Source organism: Chamaea fasciata, unplaced genomic scaffold, assembly GCF_029207755.1.
Source record: "Chamaea fasciata isolate MVZ Bird 193981 ecotype frontalis unplaced genomic scaffold, bChaFas1.0.hap1 SCAF_1, whole genome shotgun sequence".
NCBI classification, from domain to species: domain Eukaryota; kingdom Metazoa; phylum Chordata; class Aves; order Passeriformes; family Sylviidae; genus Chamaea; species Chamaea fasciata.
Window position 1 is genome coordinate 98,877,215 of NW_027094086.1, and position 12,186 is coordinate 98,889,400.

At 44.4% G+C, this 12,186-nt stretch overlaps 1 protein-coding gene across 1 annotated transcript in view; it reads left to right on the plus strand.

Moving 5' to 3' along the window:
• Positions 1-4,640: 4,640 nt before the first annotated feature.
• Positions 4,641-12,186, plus strand: part of LANCL2 (LanC like glutathione S-transferase 2) — a 39,036-nt gene continuing 31,490 nt past the window's right edge. Inside the window, exon 1 of the mRNA XM_066190635.1 lies at positions 4,641-5,307. Within this exon, the coding sequence (XP_066046732.1) occupies positions 5,107-5,307 (201 nt within the window). The 5' untranslated portion in view covers positions 4,641-5,106. The remainder of the gene's footprint in view (positions 5,308-12,186) is intronic.

Here is a 12,186-nt window from a genome sequence, read left to right on the forward strand (position 1 = left end):
CTTTTTATTGATACTTCCTACTCTGTGTAAAGTCCTTCTGTCCTCACTGGGGCTTTAGGCAAGCAAAGACATTTCTTTGATGGAATGGGAGCCATTAAATGCAAAAATAAAATACTAAAACATAAAACTGAAAATCACAACAACAACAAGCTGTGGCCAGCCACAGCTATTCTAACAGTACCCATCTTTCACCTCTGTTCATCATGCTTCAGGAAGATTACATTTGTTTTCTACAAACTGAACTTTTCCCAGACTTACAAACCTGTCAGGGTTGGAAGTAACTCTTTTTAGAACTGAACATTTAAGCAAATGATAATAAAGGGTACATTTTAATAGCAGTGAGATGTCTCCATTTTCATCATAGATGGGAAGGACCTCTAAGAACATTTACAAGCATCTTTGCATGATTTCAACATTAGTTGTATTGCTTAGGATGTGCAAATCAAAAACCACTGGCAATAAGGGGATAAGGAACATAAATGTTTGATTATAACAAAATCCATTCTTTAAAAACAAGCCAAAGTGCAAGAACTGCTGTTCAGGTTTATGATTTATTAGCAGGCAAGAACAGAAGTGCAGCAGACTTCATGACCCTGTTTTTTCTGCTACAAAACCAAAGACAAGAACAGAAAATAAGGAGGCAACTATATTAGAGAAACATTTATTTTGTGGTTGAATACCAAAGTGTCTTCTCAGATTCACAGGAATCTCAGAGATCTTAAGTAGCAAAATTATACAATAATAGAGATCAGTTATTTACAGCAGCCAGAGAAATTTGTTGCTGCTGATAACAATATAATAATAACATCTCACACAGACTAGTTAGCTCTTATGTTACATTACTGAACACGGGACTGAACTTGGTCCAAAGCGTACAAGTCCTTTGCAATTAAAATGCAAAACCTGATCCTGCAGATTTTATATCATAATACCATGTTTATTACAAGCAGCAACACCCCCCCCCCCCCATAGATTATTAGACCTAAACAACTTTAAATAATTTAGTAGCAGGATATATTCTTGTACAATGATGGAGGTTAAAAAGAAACTAGGAAGTGCAGATAAAGGGAGGCAAAGAGGGAATTAGAAAGTCCTTTCTTACAGGCTACTATAGGCCTATGGTGGTGATCAAGGAGTAAAAGGTTTGCTGCAGAGCTCAAAGGATATCCCATAGACAGAGTGCAGCCTGAAGAGATGACCAGAGAAAAAGCAAAAGCTTTGCATGAAAGAATGAAAGACTATATTTATGTTCAATAAAAGTATGACCCCTGATTTGCAGCAGGTATAACTACCCCATCTCCACTGATCTGCTGGACTACTTGACACTAGCTGAGAAATCACCATATCTTGTTTTTCCACACTAAATAAACCAGTGCACAGCCTTGTTCTCCATTATGCATCACATTAGCTGGGTCCATTCCTGAAGCTCTTGCTTCTCTCAGTTAATTTCAGCTGGATCTCTACAATCAGAAATTAAATGAGATTAATGCTAGCTGCTACAATGGTTTCCCAGAATTTTAAAAGCACTTTAGCATGGGTGCTGAAGTCATATACTCATCATCCTGTCTCCACAGAGCAAAGCATGGACAGGGCTGTTGCTTGCACATATGTGGAGCCACTGTGCATGAAAATAAATGAGCACTATTATACTGTAATAAGAATGATGGCAAATGCTGAAAGAACCATTGAACATGTCACAGCTAGAGCTATGGAGATTCCTGATGGTTGCTCACACTCGTTCCACAAGCCACATAACATTGTGTCATGGTGTAGCTCCCACGGGGCGTAGTGGGAAGAGCAGCTGTGTGCTAGTCCTTGGAGGGTTGGCTCTGTGATATACGATTCTCTTTCCCACCTTGTTAGTTAGGTTAATTTACAATGCATGCGAGGAATCAAGCAGCAAAATGCATAGGAAAGCACAGCATCATTAATGGTTTATGTATGGATTCTGGTTATTTAATCCTGACTGAATATGTAACAGATATTTTACTATTAAAAAAATCTGGCACTAATCTCGTTATGAGCAGAGTATCAGATGCTGCAGGATGTGAAGAGGATTGGAGAGAAGGAAAAGCCATAAGAGAAGGGTTTATGATTTCCTCTTGTGTAAAGAATGAATAGCCTATTGATCTGCTAAGAAAAACTTCCATGATTTACATGAAGAAACTGATCTTTAAGTAAGAATCAGGCTTTGTTTAGACATTAGTTGGATTTTTCCTACATCGCAGAAAGGAAAAGGACAGCTTTCGGCTAGATCAGCTTGCTGCAGGGCTGCACATTTGCCAGTGCTGCAGAAGAGAGGTTACAGGAGTGCTTAGCAGGAGTAGTGAAGTAAGGGTGAGGGCTCATTGCTTTCAAGAGAATTTAGACATTTTCTGGATGAAAGCACAAATGAAATCATGATTTCAGTAGGCAAAGCTTCCTGCTTCATACTGCTGGAGATGAGAGGTGTGAATTTATTATTGCTTAAAACTTATGTTAGAGGTTGATGCCTCGCTCAGCCCAACTTTTTTCCTTCTCCTTCATCCATGATTCCCATTTGGGCCATGGGAGCTCTGCATGCATCAAGGGTAAAAGAGCAGAAGGAAAAAACACTCCCTGAAAAGAAGCCTGAAAGTCTTTTGAACTCTATCCCACCTGCTAAAAACAAAAGAAGGCCTTGTATGCTTGAAACTAAACATACCACATTGCAACAAAGGTGAAGAACAGTGAACATGAAAGAAGTGCTCCCAAAACCAGGATGCTAAACACAGCAGCGTGCACATAATTAAACAGTGCAATAATGCAAAAGGAAAGAGATGCCAACCAACCCAGTAACCCACAAACCCTCAGCTCCAGAAGAAGGGAAGAACCGGCTCTTGCAAAGTGCCAGGGAGCACTTTCTCTCCTTATCTGTTGGCCTTGAGCAGGTACCACCAATTGGTATGATCCTACTTTTATATTTCTATCATTTTGATTCAAGAAGGGTAGAAGGTGTAAGAAAACAGAAACCACGCACACTCATATTAAAGGCTTAACTCTGACCTTCATTATGGGAATGCAGTTACTTGCACTGATGCAGCCGGTCTCCACTAAAGGTAGGAAACTATTCTAAATGAAAACATGTTATTTGAAATATTTACTCAAAGACAAGAGATGTCTTAAAAAGGTTTTGCATTTACCTTTTCAGGCACTGCAATACAGTACAAAAGACTCATTAAAAAAACACAGGACACATAAAGTGATTTTTTAGTTATCACAAAAGAGGATATTTTATAGAATACTCTAATTTTTAAGTGACTGGTTATATTTGCTTCCAGAGCAAATACAAGGTACTTGTCAGACAGGTTGTTTGGAATTTCGGCTTTGTCATCAGCTCAATTTATAAAAATAAATAAAATTAAGAAAGTATTAATTCAAATTCATATCCTGTGACAGGGTGACAGATATGTCCCATTTATTCACATGTATATTGCTACAAACAACTGTGAATTGAAGCCAGTGCCAGGACAGATGTCACCTTTAATCTTATGCACTGAACACGTATTTTGATAGCAATAAAGTTACCCCATGCATAAAACTAAAGATCAATAAGTCTGCACAGTGCCCAGCTATTGAATTAATGCTTTATGATCCGTCTGACTTAAAATTACTGGCAAAAAGGAATGGCACAGTTGGGAGTAAATATTTCATGGCATAATGAGGTCTCCTGTGCCTGTATTTTTACACAATGCTATGTGCAGTGTTTGGCCGGATTGCAGGCTTTCTGTCGGCTCGCTCAACACAAGGATTATTTCAGTACGCAGTATCAATTCCTGAAGGCTATGACTATATCGACAGCATGTACCATTTATTTGTGAAAAGATTTATCCTCGATGATTGTACAGTGCCCTCTCATCTGGAGCTCTTCTCCTAGCTTAAAGTGGGGGTGTCATAAGACGACGGGCTACATTTATGGTGACACAGTGCCCTGGCATTCAGCCCCCCACTTCCCTGCCCAGGACTGGATCCGAGACACAAATGCGCGGTCCACACGGGATCCAGACGCTGCTCCTCCCCAGGTGGGATGCGATCCCACCCTCACGTCCAGCCGCCGCCGCCGATCGCTGAGGGCCTTCTCCACTCATCGCCGCCAGCCCCCTCCAGGGCTGTGAGGTTTTCTGATGTCTTTTAAGGGGGCTTGGGGGTGTTTTTCTAGTATGTTTTGGCTTCTTGCAGTGGGCTCCCCGTCGCAGAACGGCGAGCGCGGCCAGCCCGACGTTACAGCCCGGGGGCGGGCCGAGAGAAGGAGACCACCCCCTTCTCCCCGGGGAGCTGCCTTCTTTCGCCGGCTGAGGGGCGGTTGCTGCCGGTTGCGGCGTTCCCGCCGGGCGGTAGCCGAAGACCGCTGGGGCTGGCCGGGGGCCGGCGCGCCGGGCGCGGGGGCTGCTGGCGGAGGAGCGCGACCCGGCGCCGGCTGCGGATGAGCCGGGCGAAGGAGCTGGTGGTATACTGCCTGCTCCTGGGGCTGTCCGTGCCCCTCCTGCTGCTGCTGCCGCTCCTCTGAGATGCGCCGGGCGGCGACTCGCCCCCGCCGCGGGGGGACGGGCGGGAGGAGCCGGCGGCAGCCTCGCTCCGCCGCCCGGCGTGCGGCCGGTGGCAGAAGCAGCCCGAGGCACTGACACCCCGGCGGGGGAGGATGAGGCGCTGGAACGAGCTTCCCAGCGGTGCCACCCAGCCTGCGCCGGCGGGCGGGCTGCCTCTTCCCGCGGGGGGGGCCGGCCGCGGCCCCGGCCGCGCTCTGCCCCTGCACAGGCTATGATGCCGCCGCGCTCGCCGCTCTCCCGCCCCGGCTGACAGGGACGCCGAGCAGAGCCGTGGCGTCGCAGCTTTCCCTTTCGCCTTCCAAAGTTGGGCTTCAGTGGCTCGGGGTCGGGGCGGCGGCACTTCCGCCCTGGGGGGGCCCCAATGGGCCCGCGGCCGCCCTCCTGACCCAGCCCCAGCGCCCGCGGACGGCTGCTATAGCCGGGGGCAGCTGTAGTCGGGGGCGGCCGCGGCGCTCGCGTTGCTGCAAAGCCACCGTTCTGCGGGGCGGAGTGTGTCCCCGCCGGCTCGCCGTGCGGGGAGGCGGGCCGGGGGCCGGCTGAGATGGGAGAGAGCATGTCCAAGAGGCTGAAGCTGCAGCTGGGCGGTGAAGCGGAGATGGAGGAGCGGGCTTTCGCCAACCCCTACCCCGACTACCAGCCCCAGGGAGCCGTGGCAGCCCCCAGCGCGGCGGACGCCCACCGGGACAGGGCGCTGCAGCCGCCGGCGGAGGAGGAATCCCTCCCCTTCGGCGCCGACGGGAAGGTGAGTCCCGGGCGGCGGGAAGGCGCCGCGTCCCGGACCCCCGAGCCCGGCCTCACCCGCGGATCGCTCGCTCCCGGCGGCAGCGGCGGCCTCTTGGCGCGGGCGGCCGTGGGTTCCGCCCCGGGGAGGCTCCGGCGGGGCGTGGGCCCGGTCGCGGGGGCGGTGGGGCTGCCCGCGGCCTGCGCACCGGCCGAGCTCGGGGCGGCCGCCGCGGCCTCGGGGGCGCCCGAGGAGAGGGAGCGACGCGGTGAACTGAGGGAAGGAGAGGCAGCTCAGCCCGGCCGCACGGCTCGGAGTCGGTAGCAGCGGCTCTTAATTCGTTCTGTTTTACTCCCGTCCTGAGTGAACGCTGTGCCCCAGCTGGAGGTAATAGAACGCTGTATAGCAGTATAGCTATAGCTGCTCTTACCACAGTGGCTCTGTGTCTCAGAAGATATTGTCAGCACAAGTTGCCCGAGTTTCACCAGAGAAGTACATAAAGGAATGAAAAAGAGTGCCCATCTAGAAAAGGAGAGTTTATTCTCAGGTAACAGCAATGCTCATTAGGTGAAGCTAGACTGTTCTCACGTTTTTTACTGACCTACGCGCATTTATAGGTTCAGGTGCACCATGATAGGCACCTGGCAGTCGGTTCATGCCCACAGAAGTCTGCCTGGTAGGACTGGTCACACAAGGTTTGCAGTCTTCCTGCTCTGCTTATCTCCTTATTATTATAGCGATGCCACATGCTGCTGTTTGGTATACTATGAATGTCTTAGTACTACTATACTTTTCTATTTAGTTTTACGTAGAGAAGCTGCTCTGGCCTGGCCCGTTACCATGCAGGCTGGATTAAGCTGCAGAAGGCGTGCCAGAATACGGATTTTGTGTCATTTAGCCCCTGTGTAGCCCCATCCTTCAATACTATGCAGCTTTGTCATCTTTTGCATGGAAAACAGTGCATGGTGACACTGCTACAAGCACAAATGCATTGAGGGTGAAAAGTTAGCTTCCTAACTCTCTTGATTGTGTGCTGGGATGAATAAAGGAAAGCTGTTGATATCAGCTCTGTATTTTTCTGCTTGTGGCAATATGGAATTACCTTGACTTACGATAGAGTGAGACAAGGATGGTGATGCCCACAGTGGGAGGGCCATTCCCTCTGACCATTGTAAGTACCAGCAGGACATCATCAGCTCACCATCAGTCCAAGGCAATGAAAGGTTTCACTAAGTTGTTTATGACTGAGGTTTATGAAGTTGTGTATGCCTAAGCAGAGTGCACAAAAGAGAATACTTTGGGGCTTCAGTGTCTAACTGCTGCAGTTAATTGCAGCTGTCAAAAGCAGAGCATTTGAGAAGGGTAGGTCCAAAAGTGAAATCTGCTTTATTTTGTACACAATTCCCTGGTAGTATGCTGAGTGTTGGTAAAACTATTCTTTTCCTCGTGGAAGAGAACTGTTATTTCTTCTTTCTTTTGTATCTGGCTTAGTTTATAAAAATCATCCAAGTATAATGAGTTCAAGCATAAAGGCAGAGAGGAGGTGGCAGAACTGCTGTAGCTATATGTTGTTGTTAAATAGGTAAAGAACATACCAAGTTCTTTGTAGGCCTTCATCTTTCTTGTGTATCTGCTTTAAATCCCACACTTCATGTCCATTTTTTAAAAGAGAAAATACTCCTTTATTTACTGCTGATCTTGATGGACTAAAGCTTTCTCAAGTGAGATAACCAGAAGAACAGTGAGATATCAAAAGAAGATGAACATCCTTAAAAATTACATTTTAGAGTGTACTAGCTCTATTGCAAAATAGTTCAACTCTAGTTTAATTTGGATTTGATTCTTGAATGGATCTAAGTTCAGAGGCATGGTTCTGTGGCAGAACTGAAATGATTTAGTCAAGAATTTCTAGCCCTGTGTTCACATTAGGCATGCGTGTTATGCTCTCCTATGCATGAGAATGGTGTTTTACAGTGGGTGCAAGTGGTTTTTTTCCCAGCATCAATGGTGGATGACATTCCTTGTTAGGGAGTGGCAGTCAGCACCTATTTGTGCAGGTGTGTTCAGAAAATATGTTAGAGCGTATTAGCAGTAGTTGTGGTAGTTCTGAGTAGTAGTGAAAAGGTGGTGTCTGGGCCTTGTTCAGGAGGATGAAGCGCCTCTGGAAAAAAAAATCTTCTGTACTTCCTTAAAACCATGTAACTGTAGCGATTCTGTGCATTTCTTAGAGGGCAGAAGCAAGTGTACATGGTCTTTTGGTTTTGCATCTGCAAAATCTCAGGAGTCATCTTACGTATTTCTGGGCTAGAATATAGCTGTGAGTATATTTATGTGTATTTATATTTTTTGAAGTATTTGCATGCCGTCACTCCTAGTATTATCCTTTTATGAGATTTTGTGATGAGTATTTTTGGGGTGCTTTTGTTATTGTTGTTTGTGATTTTCAGTTTATGTTTTAGTATTTTATTTTTGCATTTAATGGCTCCCATTCCATCAGAGAAATGTCTTTGCTTGCCTAAAGCCCCAGTGAAGACAGAAGGACTTTTCACAGGGTAGGAAGCCTGTTCTGTAAACTTCTGTACACAAGCACACAGGTTTCCTAAAAATGAGCATCTTTCAGAAGGCCTCAGTGCTCTGCATAATTCCTTCCTCCCATCTGCTGCTGAGTGGAGCAAGGAGTGCTGAGTGACTCACATAATGACAGCCTGAGGTGTGCAGGGCTCTGCTGTTGTCATGGAAGGCAATGCATTATTAATCCATTTGATTTCTTAGTTTGTCGTGATTGCCATCTAAAATTCACCTTGGTTGATAAAAGGACAAGAAGCTCTTCAAGGCATTGTCTGAAATGTGAGACAATCAGGACAAAATTCTGCATATGGAAGTGTGTGGGGGTAAAATATCGTTCAGAAATCTTGAAGGTGTGGGAATATGAAAAGCAGAATTTGAGGTTGCTGATATTCTTTCTTAAAATAGTCACAGTAAACACTGCAGCTGTTTGTGTGGGCTCTGCTCATGTAGTTGAAAATCACTGTTTTCATAACTAGATTTTTTCACCATTAAAGTATTATGAACTTAAATTGCTTCTGTAACTTGTCTGAGAAAGCCATGGTAATAATTAATCAGCATTAATTCTAGATTAATAAGAAACATAATTTTAAATGTAAACCTTTGTTTATTAATGATGAATCTTTCAATTTAATATATATCCTGTAGCCTTTTTCCTTTTCATGTGGACCCCTTAGTGATACCTTAGCCTAAAAAGGTACCTGTAGATAGTATCTCAAAGTGGCTGGTCCAAAAGTTTTCAAAATGGAAATGTAGATGGTCAAGGGAAGCAGAGAAATGAATAGATTCATAACAAAGAACACTCCCTAGTTCTTAGTTCCCTAATGTGGTAGAAAGTTACTAAGCTCTAAAAGATTTCCTGGGAAGGAAAAGGATGAGGAGAGCTTGCTGCTGAGGGGTGATGATGGCTGGTTTGAGGACCTGTTGGCCACTGTCCTCAGGGCCACCACAGCCCTGTGGCTACATTTATAGTATAGTCAGGTGTGATTTGGGATTCTCCTTCACACACTACAGTCCAGTGGCATGGGAGAAAAAAAGGCAGCCTGATATTATGTGCTCAGCCAAGGAATGTGGAAGCCTAGACAAGGATGTCGATTTTGTGGTTGTGCAAAAAAAACCAGAAGCATCCTTGTCATCAAGAAATTAAAGTGATCTCAGCCCTCACTTTAAGATTGTCTGAATTTTGTTGTGGAATCACAAGACAGAAGCAAATTTAGATTCAGACTTCATGGATTGATCACTAGAATGCCCAAACTTAAACTTCTCTTTTAGGCAAATCCTTTCTTTTTAAGTTTTTTCCTGACTTGCCATAGTGTTCTAAGAATATTAGAAAAAAGTGGTATGTTCTGAGAAATGTATGCTATGCCTTATTAGGCTTTGCAGGGGACTCCTTCCAGTGAACCTGTTTCAAAGATAATGGTGCTCATTGGCAAATACATATTAATGGTGATACAGAATATTTACTTAGATTTATCATTTGGGTGATTCAGTAGTGTTTAGTTTCCTAATGCTTTCTCAATCTCCTGTTACTTCTGATAATTCCTTTATGTGGCTTTCAATCTTACTTCTCCTGTAAAATATATTTTTAAATATATGTATGTGGGTTTTTATCATAGCCTTACTTGTCTTCTCTCTTTGCTTTTGGGGTGTTTTTGTTTGTTTTTTTGTTTGGGTGTTTTTTGGGTTTTTTTTGTTTAGTTTTTAAAAATTTTTTGGGGTTGTCTCAGGGGACATTTTAGTTATCTCACTGGGAGCAGCAAGTCCTTTGTGTTCTGGGACTAACTCAGTAACAACTTATCCTAGTGGGAATTATACAACTTACTGCGCTGGAGGCAAAATGAAACCTCCAAAGCCAGTAAATAATTCTTCCCACTTTTTTTCCAGAGATGTGGGATGAGGTAGCTGCATTTCTTGAGCTTGTTACTTTTTTGACCATTTCCTGGCTCCCCAACTCAGGTACATGCGATTTTCATAGGGGACTGTGAAACAAACAAGGTTTGCAGTATTCTCTGTGATTCTTCAGAAGGAAAGTTTGTTTTGCTTTTTGAGAGTCTTGGTCAAAACTGAGCCTGAAAATCAGTTTGTTGTACTTCACTGTCCCTCACTAACTCCTAGCAGTTGTACACAGCCCGAAAGGAAGAACTGCTGCTTCTTTCCTACAGCACAGATCAGCACTGAACGCTGCTTAGGGCTTTTCTGATGCTTTTGTAGCAAAAGCCTCTCCTGCTATTCAGGTGGTGACCACAGAGTTAAGCCTGTTTGATTTCAGTCAACCAGTCCTGAATGAAAATGCTTTGTAAAATCAAGCCCCCAAGTTCTGATTAAATTGTCTCACATCCATCCACTCTTCATCAGTTTCTAGTTTTATCTTGCAAACCTGAGTGTTAATGAGTTGTTACTCCAGCTCGTTGTGTGGGCAAGTGCAATAATATGTACTTGCTTCCTGGTGAAAATAAATTTTATTTTGGACTAATTGCACTGATCTGCTGTCAAGCTCAATATGTGGAATATATCTGCCCTCTGTGCATTGAGGTAATTTAGACAGAATTGGTAGAGGTTTTAGCTTTTTTTGCAGCTTGAGGACCACCTAAAAATGTCACAGCTGAGCCAGAGACTTCTGTGTAGTGAGTGACTTTAAATCATACTCTAAATAGACTTCTATTTTCTCAGTTTTCAAGAAATAGCATGCTAGTGTTAGGCTACCTGGATGACCAGTGATTCTCTGTATTTCTCTTTTGCTTTACCAGTCTCCATTTCCCAAAACATAGGGTATCTGCTAATCATGTTTATTTTTGGTACCAATAATCTGGAGCTCTTTGATGATTCTTTGTGATGATCTAGATCTTTAAGCTTTGGGTTTTTGCTGTCTTAAAACCAATGAGACATATAACTTCTTTCACACACAAATGCCTTAGAGAGACAGTCTTCTTATTTCTCACATGCTTTAAGTAGTACTTTCTATAACTTCAATGTTTGCCTTTTAGTGATGTTTTTCACACCCTTATATCCTCTGAGACAGGGTGATGATTGTGTTTAAAGCCTATTCCTAAGGTGTCATTTGTTGCAGTGTAGGAATTTGCCTACAGCTGTTGATTTCTCTCTCTCTTCCTTCCCTCCCTCTTTTTATATTTTTTCCCCATTACCATGTATATGGCACTAAGTGACAGATCACTGAAAAACAGTTCAATGTGTTCTACAGACAGCAGTGTTTCAAAGCACTTATTAAGCATGTGGTTTTGCCGAACTGGCATTTTTTTCCCCTGAGGATCTGTCTGAGACGCATCAGAGAATTGTGTTTGAGTGTTTCAGAGGCTGGGTGGTGAGCTTCGACAGGATCTGGTACTTTCAGAGAAGAAAGCACTGCTCTTGAGCTGTAAGAGTCTTTTAACTTAGGTAAAAATAAAGTAGAATTTTTTCTTCTGTACAACAATGCTGGTCACCTCCTAGCAGACCTTGCTAGATGCTGCATATGGGATCCTGCTGCCATTCCTTCTGGTCTGCTTTTGCAGGAACTTGTGGAGGTGAGCATAAGTGCTCATCCTGCTTCAATAGACCCATGCTCCAATGCATGGGTGTGAAACCTGGCTCCTTTACAGTCAGTGGCAAAGTTCCCAATGACTTCAGTACAGCCAGGATTCCTCATTTCAGCAGAACTGTGAGTTTTTCCCTACTACATTCTTCCTTGCCAGTGTCTGTCATGTCCTTTCTACAATCTTCTGTGCAAGTTTGGGTTTTGAATGAGTTCTTGATGCAGTACCAACTTGAGCTGTATTTCTTCTCTTTGAAATGCACTTTGGCTGAAAGAAAACACAGCACCATGTTATGTGTCCTGTTCTACACATCACCAACAACAAAGTGGGGTGAAATAAAAGTGTATTTTACTTGTTTGTTTGGTCGCAGCACTGTGTGTCTAGGTCATCTCCTTTCTGCATCTGCAGAATCAGTTGCTTACTTCTGCAGTCTGCTTTTGCATGTAGCATCGGTCCCCCTGATGAATTAAAATAGGGTTAAGAGCAAGATGGTTGTTTTGGGAGCTGGTGGCGGCAAGAAAGATTGGTACATAGGCAATTTGTGAGGAAGCTGTGAGCTCAGGTCTCCATTGCCCTGCTATGACTCTGCACAAGTTCTTAGCATAGATGTCATCACCAAGTAAATGCCAAGAGGTGTTTTTGAACAACACATGGGTATCTGAATGTCTTTGACAAATGCAAATGAGATTACTCATCCCATGTCTGTCAAACTAGAGTGTTACTTTCAGTGACAAAAGGAGTGCCATGAGGCCTCAGGGTTGCATTATCAGACTTACATCAGCACTGTGATATTTGGTCCAAATGC